This window comes from Giraffa tippelskirchi, chromosome 11, assembly GCF_054371585.1.
Source record: "Giraffa tippelskirchi isolate mGirTip1 chromosome 11, T2T-mGirTip1v1.2.pri, whole genome shotgun sequence".
NCBI classification, from domain to species: domain Eukaryota; kingdom Metazoa; phylum Chordata; class Mammalia; order Artiodactyla; family Giraffidae; genus Giraffa; species Giraffa tippelskirchi.
Genome location: NC_137285.1, coordinates 118054435 through 118072675, shown reverse-complemented (window position 1 = coordinate 118072675; position 18241 = coordinate 118054435). Strand labels below are relative to the sequence as shown.

The window sequence follows — 18241 nt, the reverse complement described above, 5'->3', positions numbered from 1 at the left end:
CATACATCCAGAGGCAAGGTTCCTAATAGACAATACCAATAGCTTGTATTTTTAAGTAACAATGACCTGCATGCTGGAGTTTCACACTGAAGAAGCTGTTGAGGAAATCAGCAGGCGTGACAAGTCTTCTGAGAACAGCCCCTGCTGCCCGCCAAGTCTTACAGCACAAGTGAAATCTCCTGAGAGCACCAAGTGGCAAAGTTTACCCCATCAAGATGGCTGAACTACCTCTCAATACAACACCTTTTTGTTTGCAAGTCACTGAGCTTCTTCTAGTCTCATCCAGGTCATCAGTACCAACATCATAAAGCCTGACCTCTAGAATTCAGAGGAGCTTTGAGAATCTCACCTCCCACCCCCAGAAATGGATGCAGCCAAATCTAAATAAGCTGGAGGGGGAGCAGCCTGTGGGGAGGGAAAGTAGCTAAGGGTGAAGCATCACGCCCCTCTGGCCTCACTAACAAAGAGAAAGGGAGGCTTGCTCCAGGAGACCCAAACATAGCAAAGAACAGAACTCTGGTGGTCAAATGAAAGGTTGATTTCCTCCTCCTATATATCCTACCAAATCAAGAATGGGCTATAAAGGAAAAGGAAGATAATAAACTAGCAAAACACCCATAAAAAGCTAATAATGCACTGGAATCTAGGATCTTTAATCCAAACTAGCTCAGTGGTGGCACCAGGTGACGTCTTATTCAAATTAAGGATAGAGTCTTGAAAATACATATCTCGGCACTTCCACAGGGTACCATCTGCCCTTCCCTACCAGTTTTCCATGCCCCAAAGTACCTCTGCCCCCAAAGTTAGATACAAAGGCTTCTCCGTGTCATCAGGTTCCTTTGCCTCCATGTGGATGATGCCGACAGAGATCCCCAAAGCTGCCAGGGCTCCAAGGCCCAGCTTTCCAAGGCCCCAGCACCCCTGCACTCCCCAACCAAAGTTCCAGTCACACCTGGGAGTCTTTTCTCATTGGCACTCCTGAATGGGCAATGATTAAAGGGCCCCAGGTCCCAGGCAAATGTCTATTAGAAGGTCAGACTAAGAAATCTGGGTGCCAATATCATCAATCCAAACTGTAAATGCCTTGAAAAAAAGAAAACGGATCCTTCCTTTGTGTCCCTCAGGGTCCACCACAGAGCCTGGCACCTGGAAGGTGAGCCCTCAGGGTTCCCTGACAGCTTCCTAAATGACCTGGTGACTTACTGCCCTACTCAGCCCAAAGAACAGCCCCAGATGCAGCTGCGGGTCGAGGCAGCCACCAGATGACACCGCCAGACGACAACTGTGATGTAACAACTACAGCCCAGCAGTAGCCTCTGAGACAAGGCCTGTGACTCCATGCCAAAAACCCAGAAAAGTAAGGAGGGAGGGAGGGAAGAGGAAATGTGGCAGGAAGGAAGGGAAGTGAAGACTTAGAAGGGGGAAACGCTTTTTTTAGGCACATCAGAGACTCAGATATTTACAAGTACCATCCATCATGCTATAACAGCAAGCATGCTGAGAAACTAAAGGAAGAGGGATTTCTAAAAATGTATAAAACATGTAGGGCTGTACTCCAAATAGAAACTAGGGTGCCTGTCAGCAGTTCTGATTCTGCTTTGTGACTTTATGTAAACAATGCATCTCCCATCCCACCCACCCACGCAGCGGAAACTAGAAGAAACAAATGCTTAAAGGAGCTGAGAGCTGCTGGGGACGGTAATTTCTAATTCAGGTTCTAAGTATACTATTTCTTTTAACTTAAGAATAAAACAGTAAAATCACAAATAATGCTTATTTCACCCCTACAGTCTCATATAAAAAAGACAGGGACCTTCACTGCCAGTCTCCACCTGCCAACTCACAGTCACACTGCAGAGGAAGAAATGCCCCATGACTGGGCAGAACCCATCAAGTGGTTCCCAAGAAGGAGATTATGGGGGACAAAAAGTCTAAGACCCAGACCTATTTCTGCCTTGGCCATCAACATGCCCTAGGAGAGTTCAGTTTTTCTATCAGCTTTACCCATGAGGTTGCTGGTCCCTGCCATCCTCAGCCTCACCCCGTTCAGGGAAGCAAGTATGCCAGCAACTCTAGTCCAGGTTAGAGAGGGTGCGTGGGCACAGGGTGACCTTACTGCTCTTGTTGCTACCGGGCAGATAGTCAATTTGTCTATCTAAGCCCCAAACCCTTATGTATGTAACATGTCAGAACCTACCAGTTTCCATTTAGTTGGTACAGTCCATCCAGACCATTTCCACTGGGACCAAACTCTGCATGTATGGTGTACAGAATTCCTCTTGCCTCCTTCAACTCCAGCCACTCCTCAGGGCCTACAGCCTGTGCCCCTCTCTACCAACCATACATGGATTCCAGCTCTGAACGAACCAAACATCTACCACAACCTCTGGGCAGACCTGAGTGTGCGCCACTCCACCGGACTCAGTCTGACGCTGCACGGTCCCGCCCTCCAGGAGGCAATGAGCCCGATCCCCATCTAAGATGAGCGTCCTTCTCATAGCTACCCATTCCAGCAGTTGAGGTTCCAAAGCCAAACCCATCCAGCTGAGATTCAGATGAATGGGCTAGAAAGGTATGTGGCTTTAGTAAAAGAGGTTCTTCAAGGAAATCAGCATCTAGCCTAGGCCAAGCCCTGAGAAGCCCTGGTGACAGTTGTACCTTTAATTGCCAGCTCTGGAAGCCTCTATCCCATTGCAGAGACAGAGCTAATATTTAATAAGTGGTTTTTTTTTTGCTAGGCACTATGCTAAGCACTGACATTATTATCTCATTTAATCCTCAAGGAAACTCTGGGAGACAGGTACTATTATTATTTTACAGATGAGGAAGCAAAATTTTAGAGGGCATAGGAAAATGCCCTGAGATCTCACTGTTTGGTCAGTGGTTAAAGTCTGGCCCAGATGATTCACCTGGATGACTATCAGAATCATGAGGATAACCACACAGACTTGGCAGGAGTCCTACCAGGACACAGGGCATTAGGTGTCCTTTGATGCTACCCTCCACTGAGCTCCACTCCCCCAGGCAATGCCCTCCGACTCACCTGCTCAGAGTCCCCCGAGGGGCCTTAGTGCCTCCAGCTCCGTGGGTGATGCTGGAATTCTTGTTGGCAGTCATGGTCATTTCTGCTCTCTGCAAACACAGAGCCCTGCAAAGAAGACAAGACCAATCAGCCAAGTTTCCATGGGTAGCCCAAAGCACCTAAAACATTCCCAGATGACCTCCAGAACTGCCAGCAGGGTTTCTGTGGTGGGAGCGGGAACCACTTTCCCACATATATTTAATTTCGTCTGTTACAGCTTGTGGGCCTCAAGGCTTTCCTGATCTGGGTTGGGGAAAAGTCTGTGAGCTAACAAATAACTTCTCACTTCACAGCAAATGATTTTAAAAACTCCATTCCCATCCAGCTTCTTCTCGTTACTGAAGTTAGAATTTCCCAACTTTCTGGCATGCCATACAGCCCTTATGAATTTTGCCATATTTGTATACTTCCTGAGCAATCATTTATTCAGTATTTTTCTTGAATCAACTTGAAACTGACGTACTGTTCTTAACTTCATTCTAAACAATTAATCACTGACAAATATTTACTGAGTACCCATTTCCTGGACACTGCCATCAGCAAAGAATAAAACCAAGTCTCTGCTCTCAGGGAGCTTACATCCTAGCAGGGGGAAACAGACAATAAGCAGGCACATCTCACCTGTGTGATACGTAAGTGTATGCTTGAGTATAATATATACAGTGGTAAGTGGTAGGAAGGAAAAATGAAGCAAGGCAGAGGAAAAGGAAAGAAGATGTGCCATTTTAAATAGGATGTTCAGGGAAGAACATCCTAATAAAGTGACACCTGAGTCAACATCGTAAAATTATGAGCTATCATATTTTTAACACCCATTAAAATAAAATTAATATGCTTTAAAGTATTTAAGCGCTACAAAGTGAAAACTATGATCATGGCATCCGGTCCCATCACTTCATAGCAAATAGATGGGGAAACAGTGGAAACGGTGGCTGACTTTATTTTTCTGGGCTCCAAAATCACTGCAGGTGGTGACTGCAGCCATGAAATTAAAAGACGCTTACTCCTTGGAAGGAAAGTTATGACCAACCTAGATAGCATATTGAAAAGCAGAGACATTACTTTGTCAACAAGGGTCTGTTTAGTCAAGGCTATGGTTTTTCCAGTAGTCATGTATGGATGTAAGAGTTGGACTATAAAGAAAGCTGAGTGCCGAAGAATTGATGCTTTTGAACTGTGGTGTTGGAGAAGACTCTTGAGAGTCCCTTGGACTGCAAGGAGATCTAAGCAGTCTATCCTAAAGGAAATCAGTCCTGAATATTCATTGGAAGGACTGATGCTGAAGCTGAAACTCCAATACTTTGGCTACCTGATGCGAAGAGCTGACTCATTGGAAACGATCCTGACACTGGGACAGATTGAGGGCAGGAGGAGAAGGGGACGACAGAGGATGCGATGGTTGGATGGCATCACCGACCCAACGGACATGGGTTTAGGTGAACTCCAGGAGTCGGTGATGGACAGGGAGGCCTGGCATGCTGTGGTTCATGGGGTTGCAAAGAGTCGGACATGACTGAGCGACTGAACTGAACTGAAATGAACCGACAAAGTGAAAAATGTATATGTACCATATACAATTAGATAATATCATATAATATTGTTTTATACTAAAATAATGAAGAAAAAGGTTAAAACTTAAGGGTACATCCAGACTGGAAATGAAAAAGTAAAATTATCTCATATTTGCAGATGATATGATCATGCTTGTAGAAAGTCAAACCATTTCCACTAAAATACTGTTAAACTAATATATAATGTCAAGCATGCTTGCAGGATATAAGGTGATACTTAAAAAATCAATTTCTTTCTACACACGAGCAATGAACAATCTAAAGACAAAATCAAGAAAACAATTCCTTTAATAATAGCAGCTTCCCAGGTGGCGCTAGTGATAAAGAACCCACCTACCAATGCAAGTAAACCTAAGAGATGTGAGTTCAATCTCTGGGTCAGAAAGACCCCCTGAAGGAGGGCATAGCAACTCATTCCAGTATTCTTGCCTGGAGAATCCCATGGACAGAGAAACCTGGTGGGCTACAGTCCATGGGGTCGCAAAGAGTCAGACACAACTGAAGCAACTTAGTATGTCGCACAATAATAGCAGCAAAAAGAATAAAATACTTAGGAAGAGATTTAACAAAAGAAGTGTAAGACTTATACACTGCAAACTGCAAAACATCATTGACAGAAAGTAAAGAAGACATAAATAATCAGAAAGACATCCCATGTTCACAATCAGAAAACTCAAAGTTGTTAAGATGGCATTCCCCAAATCAATCTACAGATTGAATCGAATATCCATCAACTGCAGAAATTGACACTGATCCTAAAATTTTATGGCAGTGCCAGGGACCTAGAGCAGTCAAAAGAATCATGGAAAAGAAGAATAAACTTGAAAGACTCGGATTTCCCAATTTCAAAATACTACAAAGCCATAGTAATCAAGACAGTATATACAGATATAAGAATAGAAATAGAAATCAACAGAATAGAATTGAGAAATAACCTCATACATTAATGGTCAGCTGATTTCAATAAGGATGATAATAAGATAACTGAAGAAGGAAAGAAGAGTCTTTTCAACAAACAATGCTCAGACAACTGTGTATTTGTATATAAAAGAATAAAGTAGGACACTTACCCTGATACTATACAAAAAAAGTAAAAATGGATCAAGAACTAAATTTAAGAGTTAAAATTACAAAAGAAAAGCCTGGAAGAAAACATAGAGGTAAATCTTTGTAACATTGAACTAGGCAATGGTTTCTTAGGTACGACACCAAAAAGCACAACCAACAAAAAGAAAAAAAGATATAAACTATATTACATTAAATAAAAAATTTCATGCTATAAAAAATATACGAGAGTAGAAAGACACCCACAGAATGGGAGAATTATCTGCAAATGATATATATTGGCTAAGCTACTTGTATCTAGAATATATAAATAAAGAACTCTTACAACTCAATAATAAAAAAGATACATAATCCAATTTAAAAATATGCAAAGGATTTAAACAGACATTTTTCCAAAGATATAAAATTGGCTAATAAGCACATAAAGCAATGCTCAACATCACTAGTCATTAGGGAAATACAAATCAAAACCACAATGAGGTATTGGGTTGGCCAAAAAAGTTCATTCAGGTTTTTTGTAACATCTTACGGAAAACCCCAAATGAACGTTTTGGTCAACCCAATATTACTTCACACCACCAGGATGACTACAATAAAAAAGACAGATAAAAACAAGCATTAGTTAGACTGTGAGACTGTGGAGAAATTAGAACCTTCATTCATTGCTGGTGGGAATGTAAAATTGTGCTGCCACTTTGGAAAACAGTTGGCAGTTCCTCAAAAAGTGATATATAGTTACCACATGACCCAGCGTGACCCAATCCTGGATATACAGCCATGAGAAAGGAAATCATGTCCACACAAATACTTGTACTAATGTTCATAAACGCCAAAAAGTGGAAACCCAAATGTCCATCAATGGATGATTGCATTGGCAAATGTGGGACTTTCCTGGTGGTCCAGTAGTTAAGACTCCAAGCTACCAATGCAGGGGGCATGGGTTCCATCCCTGGTAGGGGAAATAAGATCCTACATGCCACATGGGAGTAGCCAAAAGATTTTTTTTAATGTGGTATATCCATAAAATGGAATATTATTCAGACATAAAAAGACACATTCTTCATGGATGAACCCTGATGCCAGTTTTATGAAATGTCCGGAAGAGACAAATCTACAGAGGTATAAAATTCATGGTGGCTCAGGGTTGGGTTTAGGGTGGCAGAATGGGGAGTAACTCCTATGAATACGGTGTTTCTTTTGGGGGATGAAAAAAAGTTCTGGAATTAGATAGTGGTGATGGTTATATAACTCTACAAATATATAAAAAACAAATGAATTGTACCCTTTACAGTGGTGAATTTTATAGTGTGTGAATTATATCTCAATGTAGATGTCAAAAAAAACTTTAAAATTTTTCAGTGCCTTGGAGAGTGGATGTGACACAGCAATAATTGATGTACCAAACATATTTTCAATATGAATGTGCACTCTGTTCTGGGCTAACACCACCTTCAGGGAAAAGTAAAAACTGAATAGAAACAACAGTTCTCCCATTCTGATCGGCATTCTCATCACATTGACAAAAATGAAGCATCTTTGGATATGAAAGTTAAACATTCATTTATTGCCACTAATGACCTTAATCGTGGAGAGTATCTGATTTATTACCTTGGTGCAAATAAGTGATTGGTCTCAATGATAAAAACAAGCCAAACCCACATTCTTGATATCGTTTATAATTCTTTCCTAGTTTCAACATGAAATGCACTACCTTCGCACAAGCTCTCATGGCTGTTGTTCTGGTGATGATGGCAGTGGGTGAAGAGGGAATTAGAAAGGCAGGAAGCAGTTGCAGGTGATAGCAGGTGATGGTGACAGTAATGAAACATCCCTCCTAAGGTGAATACTACAGAAGCTTTCAGAAAAAGAAAAACCCTGAGCCTCACTTTTATCCTTCATGAAAAGCCTTCCCAACCTACAGAGGGAGAAATCTTTATAAACTTAAGTATACAGCATAATATTAATGATGAGGAGGAGAAGGGGGGAAGATAGTGAGTCCTGCCATCAGAGCGGCTGCGCACACTGGCGCTCAAGAGATGTCCTTTACCTGCCCCAGCCCAGGGCCAAGTTAAGAGCTTGGTGGATGGCTCTGTGTGTTAAACAGAAAGAAGGGAAAGGAGAGGCAGCCCCTGGAAGCTTTCCCAGGCCAGTTCTCAGGGTCCTCAGGGAACACAGTGCAACAAGGAATCAACTGGCTAAGCATCAGCTTTCAACTGCGCCCATGGTAACGACGGTCACAATAATCATCAGAACCCATCATAACAGCACTGGACATGTTCTACCAGCTTCAGGGCAGGCCCTCAGGGGGAGGACAGAAGGTTTGTGGAAAGAGAAGAAACTGAAATATATTAAAAGAACATGATGAAAAATATATTCTTTCCTTCCCTGAATTTCTGATCCAAGAAGGGTGGACCCACTGCTCTGAAAAGCTATAACAGGAGAACAAAGAGCCAACTAGAAAAAAGGAAAAATGTAGATAACTGTGGTATTTGCTGGAGCCAAAAAGAAAATTCTATGAAGATGCAATCAAGAAAGGAGTGGATCAAAACTGCCACCAGGCCCGTGGCAGTGCCCCTTGGTCACATACCTGCAGAAGCACAGCTGCTGTTCCCAGCAGTGGCCCAGGAGGCGAGGCAGCGTGGGCAGACACCACTGAGAGAAAACCCTGGAGGGCCCACTCAGTCAGAGGTGCCGACTCATGGTGCTCCCACCACCTGCTCTCTCCAGCCAAGTCTCTCAGGCTCAGGGAATAATCCAGCAGCTGGAGAAGCCGAAGACCAGGCTAACCCTTTGCACGCGAAGCGCAGACTTGAACACTCTGCATGGCTGGCTTCCTAGGGCCTCCTCCCAAGGCCCTGAGAGCCACCCCAGACTCCCATCGACGCTCTCTGCCTGACTCCTTCGGCTAGTCTGGCTGCAAGGAGAGAACACGCTCCCAGGCAAATGGAACACCTACTGGGAATAGAGCAGAGAAACCAGGGGGATGAGAGGCTGTCTCACTAAAATTTAGCCAAAAACTACATGTTTGGAAAATGAAATTGTTCAAGTAGGATCTACCACCAATCACGAATCGCTCAACAACCCAGCTCTGACAAATTATAGACAACTATCTGAAGAGTTACAACCCAAAGACGGGAACACAACAAGGCACCACTAGAACCTCTCTACAGTCTCTGCCCTGAGACAGAAATCACAGTCCTGGGTTCTCGAGGTGTAGTTGGGAAGAACACCTGAGTTGGAGTCTAGCTAATGCCAGTCAAGGGTCACTGCACACCTGAGTTTTGAAGACTCAACTTTCTCACCATAAGAGCAATAATAATAACATGACCTACCTCATGTAATTGTAATTCGGACACAGTGAAGCTTGATAAATCACTTTTCTTCCAGATCATGCTTCTCTGGGTATCTGGAAGTCACTTTCTCCATTCCCAAGCTAGATTCATCGTTTTTCAGACTCCCCAATACTGCCACTCAATCCAGTGACTCTATGCCAGGCACCGTGCAAGGTATTAGGATATAAAAATGGGGGCTTCCCTGGTGGTTCACTGGCTAAGACTCCATGTTTCCAAGCAGGGGGCCTGGTTCAACCCCTGGTCAGGGAACTAGACCCCACATGCCACGACTGACAGTTTGCATGCCGCAACTAAGACCCAGCACAGCCAAATTAGTAAATATTAATTTTTTTTAATAAATAAATAAATAAAAATGAACAGATACAATCCTTACCCTGGAGGAGCTAACTGTAAAGGGAGAAAAGCGAAGGAAAAAGTGGACTCCAGGAAGGTCTTATAGAGAGGTGACATTTGAAAGTAAGCCTTAACCTATTTGTGACCTAAAAAAAAAGATGCACTTATTATGAAAGGTGCTGCTAGATTCTTTATATAATAGCTAAAGTTAACAGCATTTTAAAGGATTAAATAATTTAATCCCTGTGGCAACTTTACAAAGTGGGTGCTATTATTATTTACATGTTACCAAAGAAACCAATGGAGAAGGAAATGGCAACCCACTCCAACATTCTTGCCTGGAGAATCCCATGGACAGAGGAGCCTGGCAGGCTATAGTCCATGGGGTCACAAGAGTTGGACAAGACTTAGTGACTAAGCCACCACCACCACCAAGGAAACCAAGATACACAGCAGTTAAATCGCTCGTCCCACGTCACACAGCTAGAAAGTGGCAAGGCAGGAGTTGGAGCCCAGGTGGCCTGCACCAGCACCACAGCTCTGAGGCAGGTCTATGCATGACCTCCACCCATCTTCTAGTTCAGCTCTCACCATTCTGTGAAACAGTGATAACTTTCCAATCAGGAAATGCAGGTTCAGAGAGATTAAAAAACTAGCCCAAGATCACTCACCCGGTGAAGGAACAGGGCAGGAACACTGACTCAGCTCTGAGTCCACCATCTACTTACTTTCCTTAACATTGACAGGGGTGATTTTTAAAAAAAAAGATGCAAAGTCACAGGCCCCATCTCTCCCTCTTGAATGGGGCCTAGGAATCTGCATGTTCAGTAAGCATTTCAGGCTGGTCTTATGGACCTGTGTGAAAACCTGTGTCCTACCACATGCTGAGAGCCTGTAAAGGTTTGAAGGGTCTGACCGTCTTCCCAAGAGTCTGCCCAGCTGTGAATAGGTGCCCCTTCCTCCTCCCACCCCCAGCTTCTTCCGCCTGCAAAGAACCACCAACCCTCAACAGACCCTCAACAGAGAAGCAGGCACACCATGGGATCCAGTCAAAGCATCATCAACATCTGCCCTAAACAGGGTCCTCAGTCTTCGGTGTGCTCTGAGTTCCTGTATCTCAAAGCGGCTCTTCCTGCCACCCGCCCCTGGTAGCTAACAATGGTTTTCCTCACTTCCCCTCCCTTTCAAACTCCTGGAAACAAAAGTTTATAACTGATAGTTTATAAACTGGTGGTTTGCAACAACAAAAGTATGTCTCGTCTGGCCTTCCCTTTATTTTTTTTTAAAGTTGAATTGGGTGAATATAAACAAAATGCAAATAAAAATTCAGATTCTGGATTCTCTTGAAAAATCTGCTATCATTTCTGTATTTCTATATGGCAGCAGCTGGCAGTCCATTTAGATGTAGCAAGCCCTCCCCAATTTACCACAGTCCCTCCCCACCCAACCGTGACAGGTGGCCAGCTTTGCTTGGCTCTGTGACCTGACTCTCCCAGTTGCCAGGTGAGTGCTGTGTCCCACGTCCCAGCAGGGAAGGGCTGGGGGCACTGCCCTGGGAGCAGCCACACAAAGCCTCCTGGAGGGCAGGGCTTGTGCAGGGCAGGGAGGAGCTGATTCTGGCCTCAGGAAGCCCTCCATCTATTCTCCCCCCCCCCCGCCCCCGCACTCACTGGAGAGACCCTCTGGGCTCCCTGCTGCAGCTCAGGCCAGCCTGCATCCTGCAGTTCTCTCTCCTGCTCCCTTAGGGCTCTCTCTCCCCACAATCCAGCCTCACCACCCAGTCCACAGGTGCTCTCCCCACGGCCCAAGAGGAATCCCTTAGAGGTCAGTCTCTGAAGGGGGCTCCTTCTGAGGGTTGATCAGCCTCTAAGAATGAACCTTCCGATCACCCTAGTTAGGTGACATTTCTAAATGTCTGAGTGGTACTTTCCTGCAGGCCTAATTTTGGACATGACAGTGTGCCTTGTCCCTGAGAAGGAGACGTCTGAACCCTGAGAGCACTAAGGAACAGATACACGTGTGTGGAGGGAAGCCTCCAGATCTGCTGGGTTCAAGTCGCCATCCAGAGGAAACAGAAACACTGCCCAGCCCTCCACTCGACTGGTCCAGGTAAGAAGTCTGGACCCTCCACAAAGGAAACCTCTAAACCACGTGAGGGCATGTCTGCTGAGTTGACATTCCACTAATCTCTTAAGCAAACTCTCACGTGGAAGTAATAGCTTAGGAAGCAGCCCACAGGGAAGGAGAAAGCAGGAAAGGAAAGCGAGCTCTGTGTGTCCTGAGAACCTGGTTTTAGCCCAATCCGGCTCTGGACATTTGTGGTCTGACTGCCCTGGGATCAACCCGCTACTCTCTCTGTCCAGGGAACACCCACCAGACCATCCTCACCTTCTTACTGACTCCCCTCTGCAGCCCTTCCTCATCTCTACACAGAGAAGATAAGGATCAGACTGGCAGCTCCCCCAGAGAAGGGCCTACATCTTTAATTTCTTCCTCCAAGAGTCTCAGCAACCAACACTGGCACTTAAGCTTCAGGAAGGGTCATCATTAGAAAGAGTTCCGTTTAACCACTCAAGCCAGACCTCTCTACAGCGTGAGGTCTTGTAGGTGTCCCTGGACTGGGCTAAGGTGGGAAGCGCTTCGTTTACCTTTCAGAGTTCTGTCCAGATCGACAGCTCAGGCCTTGTTGCAGCAGCTCACCTCCACAGCCTCTTTGTTCCCTGGCCCTCCTAGGACATTCATAGCCACCCCCCAGGTCTCCTGACACCCTGGTCCCCTCTGTCCCCACATGGTTGAAAAAGCGGTGTGGCACTGCTAGAGAGTTCTTCATGTTTTGAACAATCCTCAGTACCAAGGAGAGAGTCCTCCACCTAAAAGGCCCGTAAATAAATGTTAACTGATTTGCTAACTGATGGCAGAAGTGGGCCCCCAAGGAGTCAAAGGCCAGGAAGACAAAGGGCACAAGAGATTTGAGCACTGGCCGTTACCCACTCTTTCACTCCCCACAGTCATGGTGGCTGTACAACCAATGAAAGGGAGTTTTCCAGCTGTAGCTGCCACCCCGTTGGGCAGCAGCAGGCCTTCCCCCCCACCCCTCAGCCAGTCCCCTCTACCGCAGGAGTTTCAGTCTCCTCACAAGTGCCCCTGACACGTTCCGGGACGCTCCTGCAGTAACAGTTCATTCAACACACCCAGGAAGAGAGACTGTTCCTGGGAAACCTGCCTTCATCTCACTCACGCTGGCTTTCTCCTCCTCCACCCCCTCTTTTCCTCCCTTCCTTTCCTGACTCATTTCTCACTGGTTATCTGCCCACAACTTTGTTTTTGGCTCTGTTGTACCTAAAATCAAGCAGCTACAAGGGAAAGGGGAGAAAGCGGGCTCAGAGATTGGGTGCTGGGCATCAAAAGCTATCATAAGGGAGCCAGCAAGGTTTTTCTCAAGCTGATCCCCTAATTCCCTCCAAAACGCTAGACCCTTTTTCTCCATCAGTACTTCTACATACCTGGTACCTTGGATCTTTTCCATTCCAGCCCCAGGTTCTGGAGTTCTAGGTCCAGAAAGCCCTTCGAGCAAAACTGTCAAGGGGATTATGAGCCTGGTCAAGTGGAGAGGGACCAAGATTTGTTTTGCTGGGAGATCAGAAGAATTGCTGAGTGTTTTTACAGGTCCCTGTGAGGTTGAAATCCTCCTCAACCAGTCACAAAAAAGACCATTTTTGTTGTTGAATAATAACCACAAAAAAAAAAATTAAGCTCTCTATCCATCTCCTCACTGTCCACTTATCACTCCCACATCCTCTTTCCCAACTCTCCTCCTCAAAGAGGCCTTTAAGTTGGGGTTTTCAACCTCAACCATTTTCAGTCCCTTTTCCTGCCAGATGGTCCTTCTCCACTTCAGTACTGATTCTGTGGAGGTTTGAAGCTGGGTTTAAATGTTTCCTGAAAGCCTAAAATGGGCTGAGGGCTTGTTAGGCAATTCCAGGCCAAGGAAATCTGATTGTTTCCAAGACAGTTTTATAAACCTTGACATGGCTGTTTCTGCCAGTCTGGAAACTCAGCTTCTTAGCAAGGACCTTAACCCAGCTCTGCCAGGACGATGGAGCCTGCTCTGTCCAGAGAACAGAGGCCTGCCCCACAAAGGCCTGCCCTCTTTCACCCTGGCAAGATGAACCTTGTGGGTCCTGTAAATATGTTGGGGATTCCAAGGCCACAGACCTAGCTCATACCAGGGCCTTCCCTCTGCCAGTCACAGCAGACTAAATGCCATTTCCTGCACATGCCAGGAATGTTCATGCCTCTAAGCTTTTATTCAACCAATTCCTTCCATCGTCAAGTCCTCCACCCCCATTCTTTCTTAAATATCCAGTTCAAATGTCAACTTCTTTCTGAAGCCTTTCCTGATCCTAAATCTTGAACTTATTCTCACCCTTCCCATGCTCTCCAGCCTAGCTGAACTCAACCTGACCGATGGCAAGATGCCTGCCCTGCTCCCGAAAAACACACCACCCACAAGTCAACTTTCTCAGAAGAAGACTAGGAAGTGGTAAGGGCTAAAGGGGCTGGGGAAGTCTCAATACCTTCGTTTTCCTATCTGTAGCATAGGGAGAATACTCTACCTCTATCATGAGAACATCAAAACCAGTGAGAAGCCATACATAAAATACAAAGAATACTCAGAACCAAGAAGTAACATACTTGAAGTCTCTGGCATTCCCCCAACTCTCAGCCTCAAGACCTCTTCCCTTGTCCTCACTCTCTTAGCTCTTACTCTGTTTCCTATTTCATCGAGGAAACAGAAACAATCAGAACAGACCCTCAATAGGCTACCATCATCAGATGCACCCATTACCAGCAACAGTGCAGATCTTGTCACTTCTCTGGCAAAACCCTAACATGGATCCCAGTCACTCAAAGTAAGGGCCAAAATGTTCACAACAAGCTACAGGGTCTTCATCATCTAGGTCTCTATGATACTTCCAACCTCATTTCAACTGCTCTTTCTTTCCCCACCAGCCACATCTTCCTTATTATTTCCTCAAATACACCAGGCACATTCCAACTCTGGGCCTCCACACCCACTATCCCCTGTAACTAGAACATTCTCCCCCAAGAGAGGTTCCTCCCTCACCTCCCAGGTCTTTGGACAGACATCACCTTCTTAGTGAAGACTCCTCTGGATCACACTATAAAATTTAGTATTAATAAATTACTATATTAAAAAACCTTCCTCCACCCTACTATCCCCTCAGCCCTCCTATTCTCCCTTTCCCTGTTTTCCCCTTGTCCATAACATTCATCACCATCCAACACAACTACTGTCCTTTTCCATTTATTTATTATGTCTGTATAAGCTCCATGAGCCTAGGGATTTGGGGGTTTTGTTTACAGCTGTACCCTTAGTGCCTAGGACAGACCCTGGCACACAGTAGGCCCTCAATAAATACTTTTAAAATTATTTATTTATTTATGGCTATGCTGGGTCTTCACTGCTGCATGCAGGCTTTCTCTAGTTGCGGCATGCAGGGGCTACCCTGCAGTTGCTGTGCACCGGCTTCTCATTGTGCTGACCTCTCTTGTTGCAGAGCACAGGCTCTAGGGCCTCAGTAGTGGAACATGGGCTTAGTTGCTTCATGGCATGTGGAATCTTTGTGGACCAGGGATCAAACCCATCTCCCTGTGATGGCAGGCAGATTCTTAACCACTGGACCACCAGGGAAACCCAATCAATAAATACATTTTAATGAAAAAAACATTTGCCACCAGCTCAGAGGGGCCATACCAGACAGAGTGAGCAGCTTGGTCAAGGTTTTCCATTATGGTTATTGCTTTTTGTCCTGTTCTTGCTCCAAGGTCTCCTTGGCTTTTGCTCACGGTTTTCCTGCTTCCAGAAAGAAGGTCCATCTGTCCAGGCCCATCTTCCAACACCACCAGCCTTCCCAGTTCAGAGTCTGACCCACCTGCAGCAAGCACGCCCACTCAAAATGTTCAGGAGGGGGTCATGCCCTCTGACCACCTCTGAACAGATTCAGAGTAGCAATGGCTTCAGCCCCAGAAATGAAGCTGCTCTCTGCAAAGATTACAATGATTTTCCTGTTATAAAACACAAAGATCCTTTCTCTGGGGCTCAGTGAATGACAGGGCTTTCCTATCCTGATGTCTGCTGCTTGGGACACCACTGATCAGCGCTCTCTGAAGCAATGTCATGTAGTTAACTCTCAACCTGGAGTACGCTCTCTGGGGGTAGCATTTTACCATCTGCCTGGAAGATCTTTATGCTCATCAAAAGAGGGCACAGGTCATGAAAGGCTGGGGAAATATCATAAGAGAAGTAGAAGGAGAGACAGGTATGGCATCTGAGACTTTCATTTGTTTACTTACTTGAACCCTTCCAGGGCATCTTCCTGGCCAGGCCCCCCTGCCACTGTCCTATACCCTTGTCCTTGCCCTTGAGCAGCTCTCCATCCTTCCTGAGACGGTTGGTTGAGTAAAGGAAAGATGCTGGTACAATGTAACAAGAGCTCTGACAGATGTATGGACACAGAGCTCTGAGAGCAAGGAGAAAGACACCTAACCAGGTGGACAGAACAGATGCGGGGGAGGGTTCTGGAGAAGACAGAAAGTGATGCTGGGCTAAGTCTTGTAGGACTGTGGAAGACAAAGAAAACAGGAAGAATGTTGCTGCTAGCAGAAGGAAAACAGTGAGCAAAAGCCAAGGAGACCTTGGAGCAAGAACAGGACAAAAAGCAATAACCATAATGGAAAACCTCGATCAATCAGATTACCATAATGGAAAACCTTGATCAATCAGATTACACTAAATAAGAACTCTGTTCATTAAAAAATGCCATTTAGAGAGTGAAAAAGGAATCTTCAGAGTGTGTACACAGATTATACAACTCAGCAGAGTGGGAACATTAGGTACACAAAGCAAAGTTATCTAGAAGAAGTTGAGTCACTCTCAAACTACAGATCTTGGCCAGATCATTGGGGCTGAATCTCCCTTTGGATAAAAGTCCCAGTCTTAGAAGGTAGTAGAAGAAAGTGTATGTACACAGCCAGGCTCAGCTGTTTTAAGTACATGTTTATCTCATTTAATTTAGCTGTCATTATCTCTATTTTATGGAGGAAGAAACCAAGGCTCAGGCTAAGTAATTTGCCCAGGGTTTTATAGTAAGTGTAGACCCCAGAGTCTGGAAAGGCTGGCACTGAGCTCTGTGACAGAAACCAGAGCAGTAAGTCCCTTGGTCTCTGTCATATCTTGTGGCAGAAAGCCATCCTCCATCCCAAGTACAAGCCTGCAGCCCAGCTCTATCTAGATAGAGTTAGAAATGGCAGTAGTCTCATGCCTGGCCCCCAAATTCTTGGTGTTAAAATCCCATTTTTCTTTAAGCCATTTAGTTCAGAGGGCCCTGAATCAACAAAACATGAACATAAAAAGGACTTTGCTGGTGGTCCAGTGGTTAAGACTTTGCGCTCCCAATGTAGGGCTGTGGGTTTGACCCCTGGTCAGGGAACTAATAAGATCCCACATGCTGTGTGGCGTGGCAGTAGTAAATAAATAAATAAATAAATAAGATGCTCCTCTCTTGCTGTTCTTCAAGTCTTCTCCTTATCATTCTTCCCCACCCAGGGACAGAAGTACTCACAAACAGAGACCCTGGTCAAAGAAAGGCCTTCCCCTGTACAGTCTAGCAGGAGCTGAGACTGAAGATAAGGAGCATTGTCTATCCATCTACCCAACTGCTTTAAAGGTTATGATGGGGACAGAACTGGCCTTTATCCTCCTTTAAATGAAGCAAGTGCTACTTGGCTTCCGTGGTTCTCAAACTGTGTGCAGAGGGGCCCGAAAGTACCACAGGGAACTCACAGGGGGTGCTGCAAGATATTTTAAATTTTTGAGGGAAACAAGGGCAATATTCAACATTTGCTGGACATCCCGTGAGTTTTAACATGAGATTGCACTACATTCTTTTCAATGATGTCATTGCTTTGTGAAGCTGGGTTTTCAGCAGCTGCTGTGATTAAAAAGCAATAACCGTGTGAAAAGTAATGTGTAACAGGAAATGGGGATGGCAATATCCAATGCAATTCCAACACGTGAGATGTTGTACAGTGCCCAGTACATCCCATTAGATAGTGACTGTTGCTATTTGAGAATGAAATACAAATATTTTTAATTGAAATGGATATACAATATTATGCTAGTTTCAGGTGTACTAGGTAGTGATTTGATATTTGTATATGTTATGATCACCATGATAAATCTAGTCCTATACAAGTTATTACAATATTATTGACAATATTCCTTATGCTGCATATTACATCCTCATGACTTACTTATCATATAATTGGAGATATGTACCTCTTAATCCCCTGTACCTATTTCACCAATCCCCCCAACCCTCCTCTAAACATATTTTTCCTTTCAATTTATATATATATATAAAAATCACAGCAGATGGTGTTGCAGCCATGAAATTAAAAGACGCTTACTTCTTGGAAGGAAGGTTATGACCAACCTAGATAGCATATTAAAAAGCAGAGACATTACTTTGCCAACAAAGGTCCGTCTAGCCAAGGCTATGGTTTTTCCAGTGGTCATGTATGGATGTAAGAGTTGGACTATAAAGAAAGCTGAGAGCCAAAGAATCAATGCTTTTGAACTGTGGTGTTGGAGAAGACTTGAGAGTCCCTTGGACTGCAAGGAGATCCAATCAGTCTATCCTAAAGGAGATCAGTCCTGGGTGTTCATTGGAAGGACTGATGTTGAAGCTGAAACTCCAATACTTTGGCCACCTCATGCAAAGAGTTGACTCATTGGAAAAGGCCCTGATGCT

General features: G+C 44.8%; 1 protein-coding gene and 1 long non-coding RNA gene across 14 annotated transcripts in view; one reads left to right on the top strand and one right to left on the bottom strand.

Annotated features, from left to right (window-relative positions):
- The window catches only part of DENND2B (DENN domain containing 2B), a 197720-nt gene that overhangs the window by 55416 nt on the left and 124063 nt on the right, over positions 1–18241 (bottom strand). For 11 of the 12 annotated variants that reach the window (XM_081540771.1, XM_081540766.1, XM_081540765.1 and 8 more), the window contains one exon: positions 3044–3148. In XM_081540771.1, coding sequence (XP_081396897.1) covers positions 3044–3123 — 80 coding nt within the window. In that variant the 5' untranslated portion in view covers positions 3124–3148. Of the gene's footprint in view, positions 1–789; positions 1236–3043; positions 3149–18241 lie in introns of those variants that run through there. The other variant, XM_081540773.1, reaches the window with a different exon arrangement.
- Positions 1339–17373, top strand: LOC145526073 (uncharacterized). Of its 2 annotated transcripts, XR_014068668.1 has the most exons (6): positions 1339–1698; positions 1791–2081; positions 2299–2572; positions 11341–11513; positions 13849–13947; positions 17035–17373. It is a non-coding gene; the product is annotated as an uncharacterized LOC145526073 (long non-coding RNA). The 2 variants fall into 2 exon arrangements; XR_014068669.1 differs by lacking the exons at positions 11341–11513; positions 13849–13947; positions 17035–17373 and adding an exon at positions 7409–9106.